Source organism: Aricia agestis, chromosome 2 (assembly GCF_905147365.1).
Source record: "Aricia agestis chromosome 2, ilAriAges1.1, whole genome shotgun sequence".
Taxonomy (NCBI): Eukaryota; Metazoa; Arthropoda; class Insecta; order Lepidoptera; family Lycaenidae; genus Aricia; species Aricia agestis.
In genome coordinates, this window is record NC_056407.1 from 2,807,226 (window position 1) to 2,829,101 (window position 21,876).

A 21,876-nucleotide genomic window follows, 5' to 3' on the forward strand; every position below is an offset into this window, starting at 1 on the left:
TTGGACAGGGGTTGATTTTTGAGAAAAGTTTATCTGAGCTTTTTTGCTTCCCTTGGCGCCCCCTATCGATTGGTATAATAAAAAGGGGTGGTCATAAGGGGTTGTATTTTTGTCGTTAAAATTTTTCCAAGTATTTTCGCCATACTAACGAGGTTCGTATATCATGAATGTTTCGCCACATTCTTACATATTATTTATTATTTTTCATGTTATGCATAATAATTATTTACATTTTGTCAGAAATTCAGCCCTCCGATTTTCCTTGACATTGCAAATACACTGACTTGTATCAAAATTACCAAACCGAAATAAGTAAATAGAAGTTTGTATCATGATTCATGTTTTCAGCTTTGACAGATCATAATTATTAACCTGGTAAATTAAAAAGAACTATTGTAGTGTAACAAACGTATGCGATCAGTGATATTTTCATTTGGTCGCATTATCTACCAGATGACGTATTATACGAATAAGGTGAAAATGACACATTGCAGCCAACATGTCGTGTTAAACTTGTACATTGCAATTTTGTCGCCTTATAACAAGAACGAATCAATGAATAAGGAAACAGAAAGTCAATGGAACGAATTGAATGTTATTCACTCGTTGTTCACTTAACATTGTATAATGTATTTACTAATCCGCTGTTAAATTTTTACTGTGGGACATAAGTATTTTTACAGTCTGTTTAATTTTCCAAGGTCTGTTAAGTAATGCCTTGTTAGGATTTAACAAACAGAGGTTGGTGAAATTGGGTCTAAGACTAATAGGAGCTAAGAAATAGAGGAAAATGTGAAAAAAACGGGTGAAATTATTTGAAAGGGCTTATCTCACGAACTACTAGAGCATTTTTTCTGTTATTTGGATCAAGAAGTAGACCACGTGAAGGATCATAGGCTTTTTTTTGTGGACAAATTTTTCTGTGAAATATCTAATTTACGCGGGCGAAGCCGCGCGGAACGTCTAGTTACGAATATAAATAAACATTACGAAACATTTTAGTATTGTCCCCGAGACGCGACTTGTTAGAAACCAGAAAGGTCATGTCCAAGCTCCTTAAGGTTTGACCCTCCATTCTCATAGGCTACTTGACCAATTTTTTTTTTCATGCTAATCATTTCTTAATCATCCATTTCCACCAAAAAATCTTGATTGAAAAATATGCCTTTTAAATGGCGCCGAAAACACGCCGCCATAGTGTGACGTCATATTTTTTGTATTTTATACTTTATTTATTGATTTTTTTTATGTGCTAAATGTGCGAGTCTAAAAGTGCCCAAAAATTATAAAAGAAATTAATAAGAAATTAGAAATCATTTGTAATGTTGAAAACGTTTGGAGAAAAGTTTTGGCTATTTTATTTCCCGTCTACAATAAATTGAGATAATATATAAAACTGATGTTTTATTTGAATTATTCAAGAAAATATATTTTACAAATCTTTCTAATCTTATTTGTATTATTTATGTACAAATAAACTTACATATAACGAGCGCGATAAATTAAATTACGAGTCTGATGACGTCACATCTAAATCGGAAGTACCGCAAAAGCGTTTTCGTCAGTACAAATCATATTTTCATAAAATCATATTTTCAAATCGACTTTATTTATCAATCATAAGCTTTTATTTGATGATAAGGGTTTCCTGAGCCAAGTTCGACTAGAAATATGCATTTGTTCAATAAAATTGAATATAGGTCATTGTCTTCTGTCTGTAAAATGAGCTTCTGAAAAAAAACCAAATGAACATCTATACTAATATTATAAATGCGAAAGTATCTCTGTCTGTCTGTCTGTCTGTCTGTCTGTCTGTCTGTCTCGCTTTCACGCCAAAACTACTGAACCGATTGCAATGAAATTTTGTACACAGTTATTCTAGAGTCTGAGAAAGGACATAGGCTACATTTTGATGTGGGAAAATATCTTATTTCCATGAAAATATCGATGAAAATTACTTCGCATTGCGCGTGGCCAGCGCTCATCCCGGGGGTCCTGGGTTCGAGTCCCGCAGGCGGAACAAAAAGTTTTCAATGTTCCTGGGTCTTGGATGTGTATTAAAATAATATTTCAAAAATCTTAAATATATTTTATGTATAATATTATAAAAAATCCAGAAATATATCGACGCGATGCAATGAACATTTTAGTTCTAATACGATTCAACAGATGGCGCTTTTTTTTTACTTCGTTGTAACATAGAACTAATCATACTTATTAGTTATTATGTTTTTGTTTATAGTTTTTAATACGTTAGAATATTATGTTAATTAATATTATCACTTGCTATAATAATAATCAATCTATCTTATCTTATAGAACTCCTACTGCATTTCTAAGGAGTTCGAGTGTGTTGTGTTGGCCTATATTCCATCCAGAAAATATTTTTACATTTTAATTCTAATATATGAAAACAGATGGCGCTTTATTTTTTACTTCATTATTATAACAGAACTAATCATACCTACTTTATTATATATTATTGTTTTTATTCATAACTAGCTGTTGCCCGCGACTTCGTCCGCGTAGACTTTAGTTTATAGCACGCGGTGTCAACAAAATTTGTGTCAAATTTAAAAACTTTTTAAAAACCCTGGTAAGTGGTACCCCTCTTAGGGCCGCGCAGCGCGCTACACCGGAATGGCAGCGCTGAAAGTGCTCGCCTCGCCGCTGCCATTCCGGTGTAGCGCGGCCCTTAATTAATCAAAATACCCAAAAACAGCTGTGCAGTGTGCACATAATCTGTACTAATATTATGAATGCGAAAGTATCTCTGTCTGTCTGTCTGTCTGTCAGTCTCGCTTTCACGCCAAACGCCAAAACTACCGAACCTATTGTAATGAAATTTTGTATACTGATAGTCTAAAGCCTGAGAAAGGACATAGGCTACTTTTTTACTGGAAAAAAGGGTTGTAAGGGTCGTAAATTTGTTCAAAAAATTCATAATAGATGGCGCCGTGCGTCTTCTACATCGCGCTGACGCTTGCTCAAAAGTCTTTCTATAAGAGGTGGTATCATCTTACATTTAAGTCTCGATTTTTTTCGATTGTTATATCTATTCTACGGTATTAAATAACTCAGTACTTTATCTGTGTAGGCAGTGACGTAACCTTAAGACCAAATTTCACCAACGACTGTTAAAGTTAATGCTCGAATTAGTATCACGTTAGCTGTTTCGTTTTTCATATGAATGAAAGAGAAGACAGGATAATTTAACAAGCTGTTAACACTAACAGACGTTGGTGAAATTGGGGCTAAACCTATCAATGATAAATAGTTTATGGGTAAAGTTGTGTAATTGGGGGGCTAAATAAGCTTTAAAATTTGGCATAATATATAAAGTTTAACATACAAAAATGAAGTACTTATTGTTTGCACACTGCACAGCTGTATTGATTTAAGGGGTACCAGGGTTTTTTTTATAAAAGCTTTTGACACCAATTTTGTTGACATCGCGCGCTATAAACTGAAGTCCACGCGGACGAAGTCGCGGGCAACAGCTAGTAATATTATATCCTCAACAACATACATAATATAGCCTCCTCTTTTTTGGAAGTCGGCTAAAAACTAAATTGTTCTAAGAATACCCTTAATTTAATCAATGATATCCATACTAATATTATAAATGCGAAAGTATCTCTGTCTGTCTGTCTGTCTGTCTGTCTGTCTGTCTTGCTTTCACGCCAAAACTACTGAACCGATTGCAATGAAATTTTGTATACAGTTATTCTAGAGTCTGAGAAAGGACATAGGCTACATTTTGATGTGGGAAAATATCTTATTTCCATGAAAATATCGATGAAAATGAATTCGCATTGCGCGTGGCCAGCGCTCATCCCGGGGGTCCTGGGTTTGAGTCCCGCAGGCGGAACAAAAAGTTTTCAATGTTCCTGGGTCTTGGATGTGTATTAAAATAAAATTTCAAAAATCTTAAACATATTTTATGTATAATAATATTATAAAAAATCCAGAAATATATCGATGGAATGAACATTTTAGTTCTAATACGATTCAACAGATGGCGTTTTATTTTTTACTTTATTGTAACATAAAACTAATCATACTTATTAGTTAGTATGTTTTTGTTTATAGTTTTTAATACGTTAGAATATTATCTATACTAATATTATAAATGCGAAAGTATCTCTGTCTGTCTGTCTCGCTTTCACGCCAAAACTACTGAACCGATTGTAATGAAATTTTGTACACAGATAGTCTAAAGCCTGAGAAAGGACATAGGCTACTTTTTAACTGGAAAAGGGGGTTGTAAGGGGGTAAAAATGCATAATTTTGGTCAAATTAAGTTAGTTCCAAAAACTCAAAATAGATGGCGCCAAGAGTCCCCTAGATCGCGCTATTGCTTGCTCATGCGTATTTCTATAAGAGGTGGTACCATGTTAAGTCAGGTTTTTCGATTCTTTCGATTGTTATACACGTTCCATACTAATATTATAAATGCGAAAGTATCTCTGTTTGTCTGTCTGTCTCGCTTTCACCCCAAAAGTCAAAACTACTGAACCGATTGTAATGAAATTTTGTACACAGATAGTGTAAAGCCAGAGAAAGGACATAGGCTCTATACTAATATTATAAATGCGAAAGTATCTCTGTCTGTCTCGCTTTCACGCCAAAACTACTGAACCGATTGTAATGAAATTTTGTACACAGATAGTCTAAAGCCTGAGAAAGGACATAGGCTACTTTTTAACTGGAAAAGGGGGGTTGTAAGGGGGTGAAAATGAGTAAATTTGGTCAAATTAAGTTAGTTCCAAAAACTCAAAATAGATGGCGCCAAGAGTCCCCCTAGATCGCGCTATTGCTTGCTCATGCGTATTTTTATAAGAGGTGGTACCATTTCGAGCCAAGTTTTTCGATTCTTTCGATTGTTATACACGTTATTAATTAAGAACTCACCTACCAACTTAGATTAGATATCAAATTCAAAAACAACAGCGCCAAAACTACTGAACCGATTGTAATGAAATTTTGTACACAGATAGTCGAAAGCCTGAGAAAGGACATAGGCTACTTCTTACTGGAAAAAGGGGTTGTAAGGGGGTGTTTATGCGTAAATTTGTTCAAATTAAGTTAGTTCCAAAAACTGGAACCGATGGCGCTAATAGTGTTGTTTCTGGTCTCTATGTTGGTACGTGAGTTATTTAATAACATGTATAACAATCGAAAGAATCGAAATATTATCTCAACATTTCGATTATCTCAACATGGTACCACCTCTTATAGAAATACATATGAGCAAGCGATAGCGCGATCTCGCCTAGATCGCGCCACGCCACTAACAGTCTACCAATAATAAATACTAAATAGTTTATGGCCTATGGTTATTGGCTATTGGGCAAAGCTAAAGTTGTGTAATGCATTATGCAGCTAAGTTGTGTAACGCTAAATAAGCTTTAAAAGGTATAAAAAAGTTTAATTTAAAAAAAATCATATTATGTGCACACTACACGGCTGTTTTGGGTATTTTGATTTAAGGGGTACCAGGGTTTTAAAAAGCTTTTGACACCAATTTTATTAACACCGCGCGCTATAAACTGAAGTCCACGCGGACGAAGTCGCGGGCAACAGCTAGTATTATATACAGTGACGTAACCTTAAACCATCTTAAACCTATCAATGATAAATAGTTTATGGGTAAAGTTGTGTAATTGGGGGGCTAAATAAGCTTTAAAATTTGGCACAAAATATAAAGTTTAATTTAAAAAAATGAAATATCTGCACACTGCACAGCTGTTTTGATTTAAGGGGTACCAGGGTTTTTTTTATAAAAGCTTTTGATACCAATTTTGTTGACATCGCGCGCTATAAACTGAAGTCCACGCGGACGAAGTCGCGGGCAACAGCTAGTATTATTATATTTGTCGAAATCTCACTCTGATTTTATTATTAGGAATGTCTCTTATCCATTGGCTGAAATCTGAATACAAAACACTAATTACGTACTACGGCTAAAGAAACCGAAACTATACTTACCTACAGTCAAAAGGAGATAATATTTTTTCCTAAACTTTCCAAATATCTCTATGCCAAGCTCATTGTAAAAGGCCCAAAACAAGTCTTAATAGGTGATGGCAAATGAAATATTTTTATTGCCACATGGTGCTCATAAAGCCACAATAAAGCGTCATAAGATTCGCCTTATGTGGGAGACGTGCAATATTTACTGCTTATTGTTTACGCAACCGATGCCTAAATAAATTAAATTAAGCAATTTAGAAAAACCCCCGCCAAAACAACTTTAAAAAGTAATGAAATAATATTTACTGCCTTTAAGTTCAAATAATTCCTAACTTGTGTAAAGTAATATTTTAGTCCATAATTATTGTTGTCACAGTGTGTCGGGGGACCGCCAAGTAAACTACAACCGCCAAGTCGCTGGTTATTACCTATCTCGATTCAGATCGCTGTGAATTGATCCTTAAACTTGTTATGTGAAATCTACATTAGCGGTCCCCCGACACACCGTGACAACAATTATGGACTAAAATATTACTTTACACAAGTTAGGAATTATTTGAACTTAAAGGCAGTAAATATTATTTCATTACTTTTTAAAGTTGTTTTGGCGGGTGTTTTTTTAAATTTCTTAATTTAATTTTATTATCCCACATTGTGTTGGTTATAGTGCAGAATAATTCCTATCAACAGAATCATATTCTCATGATTACCATCTATCAATGTCCTTTTCGATGAGGCCGTTAATATGAGCCCAAACATGAAACCTCCACTTTGGGTTCATACGAAGCTCGGTTCCTATAGAATCTAGGTGATGCTGCAGCAGCAGCATGTAAATATTTACCCTTTTTAACCCCCGTCAAAAAGAGGGGTGCTATAAGTTTGACGTGTCTGTTTATCTGTCTGTCTGTGGCATCGTAGCATTCAAACGGGTAGACCGATTTTGATCTAGTTTTTTTTGTTTTGAAGCTGACTTAATTGAGAGTGTTCTTAGCTATATTTCATCATCATCAGCCAGCTCCGTGCTGAAAAATCGCGGTTCATCTGGTTCGTGAAGGGCCGATTAGCAACTTGCAGTAGTTTGGTGGGCTTTATTGCATTCAAGTTCATGACATTTATGGATATTTACACATTAATGGAAAGTTGACCTGGTGCTGCAGCATCACCAGGTAATCAATAGGATACCCAACTCCTCACCAACTTAGAGCAATGGTTTCGTGTTTGGGATCATTTTAATTGCGACAACTAGTAAGACATAGATAACCAATAAATTTTTGCATGCTGCTGCTGCAGCATCACCTGGATTCTATAGCTCCATATGAACCCAAAGTGGAGGTTTCATGTTTGGACTCATATTGACGGCCTCATCCAAAAGGACATTCCTAGATGTTATTCATTGGGATATAATAATATGATTCTGTTGATAGGAATTATTCTGCACTATAACCAACACAAGTTTAAAAAGCATGAAATAAAATTAAACTAAGAAATTAAAAAAAAACCCCGCCAAACAACTTTAAAAATTAATGAAATAATATATTTTACTATATTTTACTTTAATAATCTACTAGATGTCCCGCGCGGCTTCGCCCGCGTAAATTAGGAATTTTACGGAAACCGTACAATATTTTCCTATAAAAAATAGCTTATGTCCCTACTCCCTTCACTTGGTTTACTCTATATCTGTGCCAAATATTGCAATAAAAATTGCTCCAGTAGTTCGTAATTTCTAATATTTCCCCGTTTTTCCCATATTTTCCTGAGTTTCTTCGGTCGTATTAGTCTTAGCCTATAGTCTTACTCGATAAATGAGCTATCTAACACTGAAATAAGTTTTTAAATCGGACCTGTAGTTCCTGAGATTAACGCGTTCAAACAAACATACTTACTCTTCAGGTTTATAATATTAGGAAGGTACTTATAGATTTTTTTTAATTAACGTTTCACAAACTCGAGTCTTGATCTAAAAGACTATGAAAAGTACCAATAACATGGTATAATATGGTAGTGATGATGATGATGATGTTGATGATTAATGTAATTTGCATAGTAGCAAATGCTTTTCGTTCTTAAAACAACGCCGAAATCCCAAACGTGTATCTATAAAGAATCAGGAGTTCTCTCAGCACCTTCCGAACCACGGTATACCAGGTATACCTTGGTGCAAAATCTTACTTAGTGGTAGCCATAGCTGGGCACCGTTAATCAAATAGTTAACTTCGTTAATCGTTAATCCGTTAAAAAAAATGTTAGCTTCGTTAAACGTTAAAGCGTTACATTTCGGACGAATTAACGCAAGTTAACGTTTATCGTTAATCCGTTAATATGTGTAATACGGCCTTGTTGTAGGTAACTTATATCATTGCGTTAGTGTACATGTTACGCTCAAAGACCGAAAACGCTCAGTGAGCGAAAAAATGGCTCACAACGCGTTGTGGTAATAGTGAAACGGCCACGACGCGAAGTTCGCGTCGTGGCCCTAGTGAAAACGGCCACGACGCGTTCTGGTAATCACAGAAATACCACAAAGCGAAATTCGTGTCGTGGCTGACGTGCTATTCGACCACAACGGGTTGTGGTAATCGAGTAAAACCATGACGCGTTCTGAGCATTTAAAAACAACCACGACGGGAATTCGTGTTGTCTCTTGTGTATTGCGCACACACTTGGGCGCTATAAAATTACTCCTGAGTAACTGACCTGGTTTCAGAACGCGTCGTGGCCGTTTTCATTAGGGCCACAACACGGATTCGCGTCGTGGCTGTTTTTAAATGCTCAGAATGCGTCATGGCTTTTCTCGATTACCACAACGCGTTGTGGTCGAATAGCACGTCAGCCACGACACGAATTTCGCTATGTGGTATTTCTGTGATTACCAGAACGCGTCGTGGCCGTTTCGCTATGACCACAACGCGTTGTGAGCCATTTTTTCGCTCACTGAGCGTTTTCGGTCTTTGAGCGTAACATACACACAAAACCTGTTGGTTTAAGGTTTTGGAAGTAAATATTTTAGGGACAAAACAAAATACTTCTATAATTATTGTATTCTACCTAACTAAATTATACTGCACTCTTCTTTATCAACATGCAAATGATTTATAATAACAATAAACAAATCACTCTCTCTATAAGCACCGGCGTTGAGTAATGATATGATAAAACGAAACAAATCTCTTCTCACTCGCATGCGCCTGAAAATGTATCAAGTCTACGAATAATAAAAACTAGTTTTTGTTATTCGTAGTACCTATCTAGTATTGTTTTTGCTTCGCTGCTGCCGTGCCGCGGCGCCGCGCTGCCCGCCCGCCCGGCACTTGCCGTTTCATACTAACTGTCTGAACCTTTTTTCGCGCCGCGCCGCGGTGTCGTGTGGTAAATAGTAGGCATTGGATTAACGATTAACGGACCTCTGCATATTAACGGAAGTTAACGAGTCCGTTAATGTTTTTAAAAGTTAACTTAAAAGTTAATCCGTTAATCAAAATGTTAACTTCGTTAATTAACGATTAACGGATTAACGAGTTAATGCCCAGCTATGGTGGTAGCATATGCTTAGAATACTTCTCACGAAACCGAAGTCACCACATGTTTTCCTATAAATTTTGAGGAGTTCCCTCGATTACTTATGGATCCTTCATCAGATCACCACTTTTGTGAATATAATACCAAATTGGGATATTACCCTATATACCAAAAGAAAAATTTTGAAAATCGGTTAACAAACGAAAGAGTAATCGTTGAACATAAGAAAACGAACATAACACCTCCCCCATTTTGAAAGTCGGTTAAAATTGTAGCCTATGTGTTATTCTGATGTATTAGCTATAATATTGTAAAGTTTCATTAAAATCCGTTCAGTAGTTTTTGCGTGAAAGAGTAACAAACATCCACACATCCATACATCCAAATTCCAAACAAACTTTCGCCTTTATTTTTTATTTTTTTTATGAAATAAGGGGGCAAACGAGCAAACGGGTCACCTGATAGAAAGCAACTTCCGCCGCCCATGGACACTCGCAGCATCAGAAGAGCTGCAAGTGCGTTGCCGGCCTTTTAAGAGGGAATAGGGTAATAGGGGAGGGTAGGGAAGGTAAGGGAAGGGAATAGTTGAGGGTAGGGAAGGGAATAGGGTAGGGGTTAGGGGATTGGTCCTCCGGTAAACTCACTCACTCGGCGAAACACAGCGCAAGCGCTGTTTCACGCCGGTTTTCTGTGAGAACGTGGTATTTATCCGGTCGAGCCGGCCCATTCGTGTCGAAGCATGGCTCTCCCACGTATAAAATTATAATATTATAGTGTCCGACCGAAACTGATTTTTCAGCTGAAACCGAAACCGAACTTTCGGCCGAAACCGAAACTTGTTAAAACCAACTAATATATATTCTGTGGTAAAACATTTAAAATTACGATTATTTACTGACATTTATTGATTTTTAACATAAATTACAATTTTTTAAACTAAAGAAAAAGTACTATATTGAATTTTTTACTTTTTGCGACATTTCTTACCATAAATATTATTATTCTTAGACTCGAATAACTTTTTGTACTATATTCCGTTTTTTATACGATTCCAAGTAGATGCGTTTCGTCTCATTCACAGCAAATCCGATTTTTATCTTCTGAACGCCCAATATTCGAGTTTTAACTTCATAAAACACATGTCCTGTCGGTGTAGTGTATGACAAATCGAAAAACATTGGCGAAAAAATTGTTATGTTGACAGTTTTCACAGATATGCTTTTGGTTAGCTTATTTATCGTTTCTTGCTATTTGTTACTAAAACAACGTGACAAGGCTCAAAGATGATGAAAACGTATAAAAATCATCAATCAAACGTATAACGTAAACTTAGATTCATTAATCGCGATTAAACGAGATTCACGTCGTCATATAAACGCGTTCATTGTTCAATGAGAACTTAGTTCTAAAACGTTTAAGTGTGATTGGTGAAATTCCCCTTAATGTATTATAACGAAGGATTACCCTAAGAAACAAGAGCAGAAGTTATTTGAAGTCATTTTATTTAGGTGCGATTCACCTAAGAAATAGAACGCGCTTAGTGTACACTAAATTGGTTCCACACGTATAAACGCGTTTAAAGCACCAAATTGCATTTCAGTAACATAAAGTTCACAACAAATCCGAGTTTTATCTTCAGAACGTCCAATGTTGCACGGTTAAACTTCATTAAAGACGTTTAAGTCCTGCCAGTGTAGTGTCATGGCGAATCGAAAATCATAGACGAAAAAAATTATGCGTTTGGGTAGTTTATATATCGTTTCTTGCTTTTTTATTGATCCCCGTAGGAACGCGTTTAATGAGAACTAAGTTTTATAAAACGAAGTTGTGTGATTGGTGAAATCCTCCCTTAGACATAGTCTCGATAGCGAAAGATGAGACTGGCTTTTTATTCCAAAACTGATTATGGTAACACTGTCATTAACGTCAGTGTCACCTATAGCATCTGTTGTTTATGTGTCAAAGTGAAAAATATTTCGTGGTTTACGTGATTTTCTAATTTAAACGTGACGAAAACTTTGAAAAGAGATTTGCGAAAACTTAGCGATAGCTTTGCGATAGCTTTTAGCTATGATTAGTAAATACGAACAAAAAAGAAGTGTAAAGGATGCAATTTTTAAACAAAAACAAGATTGTTTACATGAAATATCCCAGTGCATTGGTAAGTACAGGTAAAAGATTTTGATACTTTAATTAAAATCATTATTATTTATCATGTAATTGAATTTATTGTTTTGCAAGTAACATGAATGATCCAAAGGATTCAGTTATGCAAGTTAAAATATCAAGCATAAATAAATTATGAGATATTATGTAAGTGTTTAAAGACAAAATCAGTTCCCTGATGAGATTTCTTCTTAGACCGGTAAGACCCTAACGTTACAAAAAAAATACCTGAAAGCAACCTTGTTATTGAATGCTAACTTTATTTATGAACATATTTTCAGATGTCAGTGTTTGTACCCAAAAAAGGATTAAAAAAGAAGGCCACATTTAAAGTAAAGGTTACGGGAGTTTGGCTGGGAGGTGTTAATGCATCCGCCGTATAGTCCTGACCTTGCACCTTCAGATTTCCACCTGTTTCAATCGCTGCAGGATTCCTTAGGCAGTGTCAGGTTGACATCACAAGAGCCTAAACCACTTGTCGCAGTTTTTTCATCAGAAGCCCCACAATTTTTATAGTAATGGTATCGTGTCCCTACCAACAAGATGGCAAAAAGTTGTCAAACAAAATGACATCTATATATTTTAGTCAATTGTAAATAAACTTTATAAAAAAAACCTTTCGAATGTTTATATTATAAAATGCGAAAAAAAATTCCGCAACCTTTGATTTTCTGTGTTGTTTTTTCATCTCCCCATAATCCTTTGTTTTTAATCAACTTGCAAGGGGGGGTTATTAGTTTCAGGCATGTACAAGTATGTATTAAATAAACATATATTTGAGTATAATTAATACAATCTATGATGCTTGCGATTAATAATATAATATAGGAAATTATTTAACATTTAAATTAATTTATATATTTAAACTTAGAAACAGTAGTGACAATTTAGTTTAAGAAAATGAAGGTTATTGTTTTGTTTAATTATATTTTGTAATATATTTCATGATGTACGGTAAGTATTAAAGAAGAAGTTTTAATACTCCGACAAAAACATGCAAGAGTTTTCGTCAAAAACAAAACACAATGAAATTTGTATTGCAAAATAAAATTTAAGTAAACAACAACAACAAACTTATTCTTGAAATGAGTTATCCAAACTAAAATATAATATTATTGTCATAAATAATCAAGTATCAAAACTATAATTCCGACTATAGACAATGTTGCCATACGTAGATTTTTTTAATTTGCCGCCTTTTTCCAGTCTCATCTTTCGCTAGCCAGACTCTACTACTGAACGACGTACTACTGAAAACAAAATCAATAATTGCAGTGTATTATTTTTATGGGAAACATGGATACGACCGATGCAATGTTGAAGTTCAAAACGAAATGACTAAGCAAACTTGCAGTTGACGTCATATTTTTTTTCTCCAGAAGGCGTTTTGCCACTAAACCTGAAAAATATACTGAGGGCCGCAAGAGTGAAGCTTACGTGGAAGTGGGCTAGATAAGATTCTAGCAGGGTAGGAACGGTCTAAGTCCTAATAGATTGCGTGTCCAAAAAAAAGTGTGAGGCGAGATGATTTACTAGATAAATCTCACAAGATATATCCTAAGATATCTTATAATCTCACAGTCAAACATAATTCTTAAGTAAATAAAGTTCACACACAATATAATCAATTTATCATAGCATTTACTAAATCGTTTGTTTGGGAAACATTGTTGAAATAGCACGTAATTTGCCAACAGTTATATATATTAAATAAGCCTGCTTTTATCGTAGAAACGAGCTTTTAGCCGCGGCTTCGCTCGCGTTAAGAAGTATTATTATATACAAACTTTCATCCCCTTGGAAGTCGAATTGATCAAAATCCTTTCTTAGCGGATGCCTACATCATAATATCTACCTGCATGCCAAATTTCAGCCCGATCCGTCCAGTGGTGTTGGCTGTGCGTTGATAGATTTAATGAACAATTTAATGAAAATAAAACGAAGTGCTAATTTTTGATTTGGGACTAATCTGGAATACATAATCTCAAAACATGATTAAATAGATGGTGGCGAACTGAGCCAGGGCCTCGCTGGCAAGCAAGCTCGAGTTAACTGCGAAGTTTACCGAACGATGCATGAGTTTCGGTTTCGGTTTCGGCAATATTTTGGCCGAAACCGAAACCGAAAGTTCGGTCGGTCACTATAATATTAGTAGGATAGTAGGATTTCTTAATTTAATTTTATTTGTTTCTCTGTAGAGAATTATTCTCTACAGAGAAACAAAAAAGGGATTTTTAAGTATTTTCTAGATAATATTTAAGGCCATTTTGCTTAACTCTTCTTGTGGCAGTTTAACAAATTGTTTCCCCCCTCAGATCGTTTAGACTTTAGACGATGGATGTAATAAATAAATAATATCTATGGACGTTTCACAAATCACACCCCGTCAGTTTGGCTCCGTGGTAAGTACCTGAAGGACTTGTGTTACGGGTACCAGACAATGGAAATATTAATACTTTTATACTATACATAATATATTTAAGATTTTTATTATACACATGTACACATATTTAATACACATGCATGACTCAGGAACATTGAAAACTTTTTTTTGTTCCGTCGGCGGGATTTGAACCCGCGACCCCCGGCTTGAGCTGCCGCACACTCTTAACTATTGAGCCACACAGGTCGTCAATGATAGGTATAGACTATAGATGGATAGATAGGTAAATGCGATGGCGTTTTGGGCATTTATCGTAATTTGGACCAACTCTTGTACCCAGTTGTTGACAAGCTGTATTGTCTCCCACAGATCGTGGAGACGATGTCGTACAATTCTGACGTGGCGTCGTTCCTGTCGGTGTCGGACGACGGCCCCAGCTTCAACGCCGACCTCGAGCTGGTGGCCGGTGACGTGCTCGCGCGCTGCCGGTCCAACTCCAACTCGCCTATATGTGAGTATACCGACATTTTTAACTTCTATAATAAGTTGTGATGTGTACACGCCAATGCTGGTTTTGGTCACCCTGACTGCTCGCTGACTGTCAGCGCCGATAATATAATATATGAAATTCTAGAAAGGGTTTTTCATAGCTCGTCAGCGACGACTTACTAGACATTTCGGCGTGTCTTTATACTCCACAGTTCACAACCAGGGCTGCACCAGGGTTTTTTTTTTTTTAATTAAATAAGGGGGCAAACGAGCAAACGGGTCACCTGATGGTAAGCAACTACCGTCGCCCATAGACACTCGCAACATCAGAAGAGCTGCAGGTGCGTTGCCGGCCTTTTAAGAGGGAATACGCTCTTTTCTTGAAGGTTTGCAGGTCGTATCGGTCCGGAAATACTGTTGGTGACAGTTCATTCCAGAGTTTTACAGTGCTGTGTTGCCAGGCGTCCGGAGAAATCCGGACACAGTCTCGCTTTTTGCATGCGTGTCCGGCCAAAATCAAAGGGAGTCCGGCCTTTGTACCGACAGCCGATGGATAAACCCCGAGCGTTACATGTAATGCTCGTAGTGCCGTCCACACGTAGAATTCGTGTTACATTACACGGTAAATTAAAGCTAAATTACACGTAGAGGAGAGTAACCAAATATGGAATAGTATCCCTAAAATGGAATACCGCCATCTCTCGGAAACGAATACTCCTAGTTGCAAAAGACAGTGATCTTCTGTCTCTTTCCATCATTATACTCGCGTACAGGTTTTGACTTGTCAGTCGGGCGAACGTTGTGGCTGCGGTGAGAGTGTTTTGTTTTGGTGCTGTGAGAAAAGTTTTTAAGGTACGTAAAAACTAAGTATTTCTTTCAAAACGTGATTGAAAATAATATTGTATATTATGATTATGCATTGATTACATGTTTATTTGATTGTTTTAGAGGTTTTTTCTTGTCTGATTGTGTTTAGTAAAAAAATCTGATATATGTTTTGATTAGTTTGAAATTTCCGAATATGGACAGTCCGTGGGATCTAAATATGGACTATGCACTCGGCCTGATGCCGTTATAGGACTGGAAGTTCCTGACTCAGAAGATGCAGAGTGTATGTTCTGTAACAGCCTGTTTTCTCAAGATACTCAAGGAGAGACATGGATCAAATGCCTCATGTGCAGGCTCTGGGCACATGGTGATTGCGCAGGTGCAGAGTTCGATACATGGATATGTGATTTCTGCGAGTAACTTAATAAGTATCTTCTTAAAATTGACCAAAGTTCCTGTAGATCTCATAAAAATAAAGGTTTATTATTCATAGTTTTATAGTAGTCCATATTTGGGTACCTATTCCATAATTAGGTGCCTTTATGTTGATTTTGTTTTTGAGAAAATTTTATATTTTAAATTAATATATGTAAAACAAAACTGTCAATAAGTTAAGCGCAACTGTATGACTGATAATAAATAAGAATAAAAGTTTTTAATTTACAATATCTTTTTTTTTTATAACACAAAAACAAAATGGTATTCCATATTTGGTTACTCTCCTCTAATCTTACATTACACGTTACACTCGTCTGGACCCGGCTCTACATTACACGTTGCACTTGCAAATATTAGACAGTTTTACACCTAATGAGGACCACCTCTGAACTGTTTTCTAAGACGACATTATTTTTTTCCTATATTCCGTATAATATTCCTTCCGCAGGCTCCCGGTCGGTGAGCGGCGCGTCGTCGCCGATGCGCAGCGCGTCGCCGCCTCGCACCCGACACGACTCCGACGACGAGTTCATCGACACCGTCGACGTCGACGTCAGCGTCATGCCCAGGGTGAGTGTTGCCACGATAAAGTAATAATACCCTCCACACCAGTTTCCAGTTACGCAGGAATAATTGTATAGTACCCACGTGTGTGCGCAGTATATAATACAAGAGCACTCTCTATTCCTTTTACTCTCATAACCCAATGGGACGGACGACCGACACAACTGGCGGAGAGGTCGGGCGCAGGACCAACTTTTTACATGCCCATGACCCATCTTACTTGTCAGACAATCAGGTGGTTAGTCTGCATTTTCGTAACCAAACTTGGAAATAACACGTTACGTTTTCGTTTCCAAACGTGTTATTTCCAAGTCAAATCCACGACCTCGGAGTCAAGAGCCACGCTCTAAACCACTGGACCACAGAGGCGTGATTAATTACTTTCATCATGGAGGAAATATTATAAAACTTAAATAAAAAACTTAAAAACATCTTTATTAAACATACAAAGACATAATATACAGTCTATGCTTTCATTAAAAAGTGACTGACCCAACGCAATGATTAGGTTGTGTCAATGTCTGGTAGAGGTAGGTTCTATGGTACCTGCAACTCTGCCTCAAGCGGGGAGTGGAGCACCATGGGTTTCTGAATAAAAAAATAAAATAAAAAATAAATCTTAGTTCTCACTGAACGCGTTCATGCGGCGGGGACGTAAATCTCGTTTTGTTTCACATGGATTTCACAAACTTTTTGATCGCGATTAATGAATCTAAGTTTACGATCGTCACGCGATGATTTTACATGTTTTTTATTATTTTGGAGCCTCGTCATGTTAATTTAACAATAAAATAGTAAGAAACAATACATACCCCGCATTCCATTTGATGTTAAAAACGATCAAAACGCTCAAAACAGGAGGCATTTTGAGCGTTTTGATCGTTTTTAACATCAAATGGAACGTGGGGATACACTAACGAAACACATCTGTCAAAACTGTCATCTTGACATTTCATTCGTCTGTGTTTTTCGTTCCGCCATGACACTACACTGACAGGACTTGAACGGTTTTTATGAAGTAAACCGCGAACATTGGGCGTTCAGAAGATAAAACACGGATTTGCTGTGAACGCGTTCTGTTTATGTTGGTGAAATGGAACTCGGTGTTTGCGTTTATACGTTTAGAACCGGTTCAGGGTGCTCTGAACGCGTTCCATTTCTTTGGTAAAATCGCCCCTTAAAATCATATTGGCTCTTTATCTTGACTGTATGTTTATGCACACACTAGCCCGAGGACTGGAGGAGAGTGTTTTTCGCTAAGCAGGTAACAAATAGCATAGCTGTTGTATTTATTCTAAAAATGATTATTTATTCTTACATTGTTTCAAAATGCTAATTTTTTTACACGTTCTAAGGCCATGGTCGTCGCATGTTACATAATCTGTGGCCTCCATTTTTTTTAATTTGCAGGATATGTTATGTGTTTGATATTGTTTATATTATTATACTAGCTGTTACCCGCGACTTCGTCCGCGTCAACAAAATGTAAAATACATAGGTAAAAAATAAAAAAGTAAAAATATGTCCTCCTCCTTTTTGGAAGTCGGTTAAAAGTAGCCTAAGTTACTCCTTATTACATCAGCTATCTGCCAATAAAAGTACCGTCAAAATCGGTCCAGCCATTTCGGAGATTAGCCGGAACAAACAGACAGACATACAGAGTACAGACAGACAAAAATTCTAAAAATTGTTATTTTGGTGTAAGTACCGTCTAAATATTCATATGCATGTAGTAAAAAACGGTTATTTTAATATTACAAACAGACACTCCAATTTTATTTATATGTAGGTATAGATGTATAATTTATAATTATTATGGCCTTGGTAAGTTTTAGGCTAAGTATAGACTATACCTATTACCTACCTATAATTTTGATGACGAATTAAAATAAATAATAATAGTAAGAATAACAATACAATACAAACAAGTAATTTCAGCACTGTTTTTTGCTCAAATGTGCGGATGTCTGCTCTCTGTAAAAAGGTCCTAAGTCTTTCATCAAATTTTCAGATTAATCTTGGACAAATTCAGTATCACATTAATGATATGTTTGTATATATGTATACAGCAGGTGGAGGAGCGTCCCCTGCAGCCGCAGACGGCGCCCCGCCTGAGCAACGGCCACGCCCACCAGATCACCTCACAGCTCACACGTGAGTACACTTATTAGTTATTACGTATACGCTGTATCTTGTTTGCTCATATACCTTTCATGCTAAGTTTCTACGCTTGCCGAGGCCTGGCAAGCATCCACAAGGCACAAGCGTCCACAAATCTCGCTTGGCATTTGGAAGGCGTTTTCACGCTTGTGAATGCGTCAGTGTATTACGTACATCCAAGCATGACGGACACCGAACTTGTGTCGGCTATTAACATCTTTGGGGTTCCAGATACATTTTTCGGTTTGGTAATATTCCAAAAACGATAAACTCTTCGTTCGATCAGCTACTCATTTTTGAGTCAGAACTAGACGTGCGTTCGTCACGAGATCACAGCGGCTACTAAGCGCGCGCCAACGTGTGAACGCGTCGCAAGCGCTTGCCGCAAGGGCCCTTTGATCTGTCTAAAAACCGACACTACTCCGGATCGGATACAAGCGTCCGCAAGCTCACGCAAGCCAAGCCGGATAGTCTCTTTACACACTTGTGCTTGTGGACGCTTGCCAAGCCTCGGCAAGCGTAGAAATGTAGCAGGTTATTGTAGGCAGTGTATTGTGAGGCCCCGGGCGGAAGGCCTTTGCGAGGCCCTTTGTCTTACGAAAAAATACCTTGCGAGGCGTCCGCAAGATCGAGGCCCCGGGCGATTGCCCTGTTCGCCACCCCTTAGGGCCGCCACTGATTGTAGATAGGCCTTCAGCGTTTACTTCGTGCCGTTCCCGTGGAGTTAAAAGCGTCTGCACTCTGCATATAAATCCATACATTGCGATCCTATTTTACATACAACGAAAAAAACGTGCTAGGTACCGTGCTACGGAAAATTATAAAACCGGCCATTAAGCTGACATTGCAGCATTTACCTAAACATGTCTGTTACACTGCGTTATCTACCAAAATATGAATATGTCTGTGTTTAAGGTCCTCTTCTATCACTTAAATATATTGTTTCAGATCTGAAGGTGCTGGAGCAGCTGCCGGGCACGCTGGCGCGGCTGGAGGCGGACGTGGCGGCGCTGCGCAAGGCCGTCGAGGGCGACCGCCGGATACTCGACGTGAGTAGGGTTGTTGAGGAAGTGATTATGAGGAAGAGGAGGAGGAAGAGGAATTTTCACGCGCAAATTTAGAGGATGCGGATGAGGAAGAGGATATTTTTTGAGGAAGAGGATGCGGATGAGGAAGCGGAAGAGGAAGCGGATGAGGAAGAGGATGATAGGAAATTATAAATTTATAAATACTAGCGGACCCAACCCAAAAGTCCTGTCTGTACATAACTAGGTACATAGGTACATTACACAAAAATTAATTAAAAGGGCATTTTCCAGTGGACCAAACTATGAATCTAAATCATTCTCAAAACACACACACTAAAGAATCATCAAAATCCGTCCCACAATTAAGGAGGAGTTCAGTAACTAGTCTAAGAAAATTAGTTTCAAAATCGACGATCAGACCGAATAGTTCGTCTAGTTTTGAAAGTTGGTACAGTTGTTCCTAAAGGTGTCCAGATGAATATACTAAAAGTCCCCGAGGGTGGGACAAGAGCCGGCGGTGGGGAAGGGGGGGAAAGGTCTCTTTTTCAAGGTTTTTGCTTGTGACTCGAAAATTATTTAAAATATCTCTTTAGTGACTTCTACCTTAATTATCTACATTACTATAAATTACGTCCAAACTGTACGATCAAACGATCATTACTTTAGGAAATACAGAGTATTAAAAGGGTACGCTCGCACTGTTTTTCCATACAAACGTATTCCCCAATTTACTCCCTGGACAATGCGTTTAGACAAATGATTTTTATACAATAAGTACTATGATCTGTTAAAGCTACGTTAGATTTTTTCTAAATTTACTAATAAATAAAAAATAATGCCCCGTACTCCGCCAATCGACCGACCATAAAATAAATAAGATGTTTACGATAAAATAAAAACGTAGTGGTATAGACTCATTCTTCCTGAAGATATTTAAAAAGAATAAATTTAGATAGGATCAACTTTGAAGGAAGAATCACGGGAATACGTTACCTCGATTAACTGTACCTAGAGACAGATACAGTAAATCGGCGTAACGTAGTCCCCTGATTCCACCGCGCGCCGGCTCTTGTCCCACCCTCGGAGACTTTTAGTATATTCATCTGGACACCTTTAGGAACAACTGTACCAACTTTCAAAACTACACGAATTATTCGGTCTGAATTCCTTAATTTTCCCAAACTAAACATACACAACAACGCACACAAAAAAAAAGATGAGTGAATGATACAATTCTCTGGCTCTGGCGTGTGCGTTGCCATGATTGGATTCGCGACGCGCATGCGCAGTGAAATTCCTCATAAATTCCTCTTAAATTTTGAGGAAGCGATAGCGGAAGAGGATTTTTTAATTTTTATTTATGAGGATGCGGTAGCGGTTGAGGAACCCAAAATATTGCGGAACTTCCTCATTATGAGGAAGCGGAAGAGGAATCCTCAGCAACCCTAGACGTGAGTGTGATGTGTATGTGTGGGTGTGTATGCGGGCATGCGTCGACGGCTGACGGCTGTCACGCACACGCTTTAAAGCGCTTACAGACGAACGGCACTTGTCGCGTCGACGCGAGACGTCGACATTCTCGACAAGTGCCGTCGCGTTCGTCTGTAAGAAGCCTTACTTGTAAATTTTTTTGAGGAAAATATTTTGATTGGCCCTACAAGACGAATATACGCCAAGTGTGGGGATATATCATATACCATGCATATAATAATATACTGATGTGTATATATTTTTTTGGGAAATAAGTTATTAATTTTGCTTGCAGCAAGTGTCGCGGGGCTGGCGCTGGCCGTGGCAGGAGCTGAGCGCGCCGACGCTGGCGCTGGTGCTGCTGTGGCCGTTCGTCGCGTACCGCCTCGCCGCGCGCATGCAGCGACGACAGGCGCACTGGTGAGTTGTCGAACCAATAGCTATGTCCACACTGTGCGCTTTCGTCTTCAATTTTCGTCATCTTCTTTCATTCAACTTGAATGCGTCAACGAACGCAACGCTAGCATTGTCATTTTTTAAGTTTTGGATACTGTCATAACTCAGAGGGCATGCGTCGCGGGCTGCCTCACGTTCGCTGTTGACTGCGCTACAACGCATGCCCTTGACGAACAGAAAAAGGCGCAGTGTGGACAAAGCTAATGGCACGCGTGCTACCAGTGGCACGTGACATAAAATTTGAAGCACGCTGGTCACAAAACTGGTATCGAAATTATTTTACCAACATTAAAGGTTATAGAATATAGATCTCCACCTCTGCATAGTGAGCACCAAATTAGGCAAGTTTTGAAATACGCACCGAATCACAAAAAAAAATTGAATGGCACGTTTATAGCT

General features: G+C 37.7%; 1 protein-coding gene across 1 annotated transcript in view; it reads left to right on the top strand.

Moving 5' to 3' along the window:
* Positions 1–21,876, top strand: part of LOC121740005 (acyl-CoA-binding domain-containing protein 5) — a 49,414-nt gene that overhangs the window by 24,108 nt on the left and 3,430 nt on the right. The window contains exons 4-8 of the mRNA XM_042132674.1: positions 14,414–14,555; positions 16,248–16,369; positions 18,433–18,517; positions 19,472–19,572; positions 21,317–21,441. Of these exons, the coding sequence (XP_041988608.1) occupies positions 14,414–14,555; positions 16,248–16,369; positions 18,433–18,517; positions 19,472–19,572; positions 21,317–21,441 (575 nt within the window). The remainder of the gene's footprint in view (positions 1–14,413; positions 14,556–16,247; positions 16,370–18,432; positions 18,518–19,471; positions 19,573–21,316; positions 21,442–21,876) is intronic.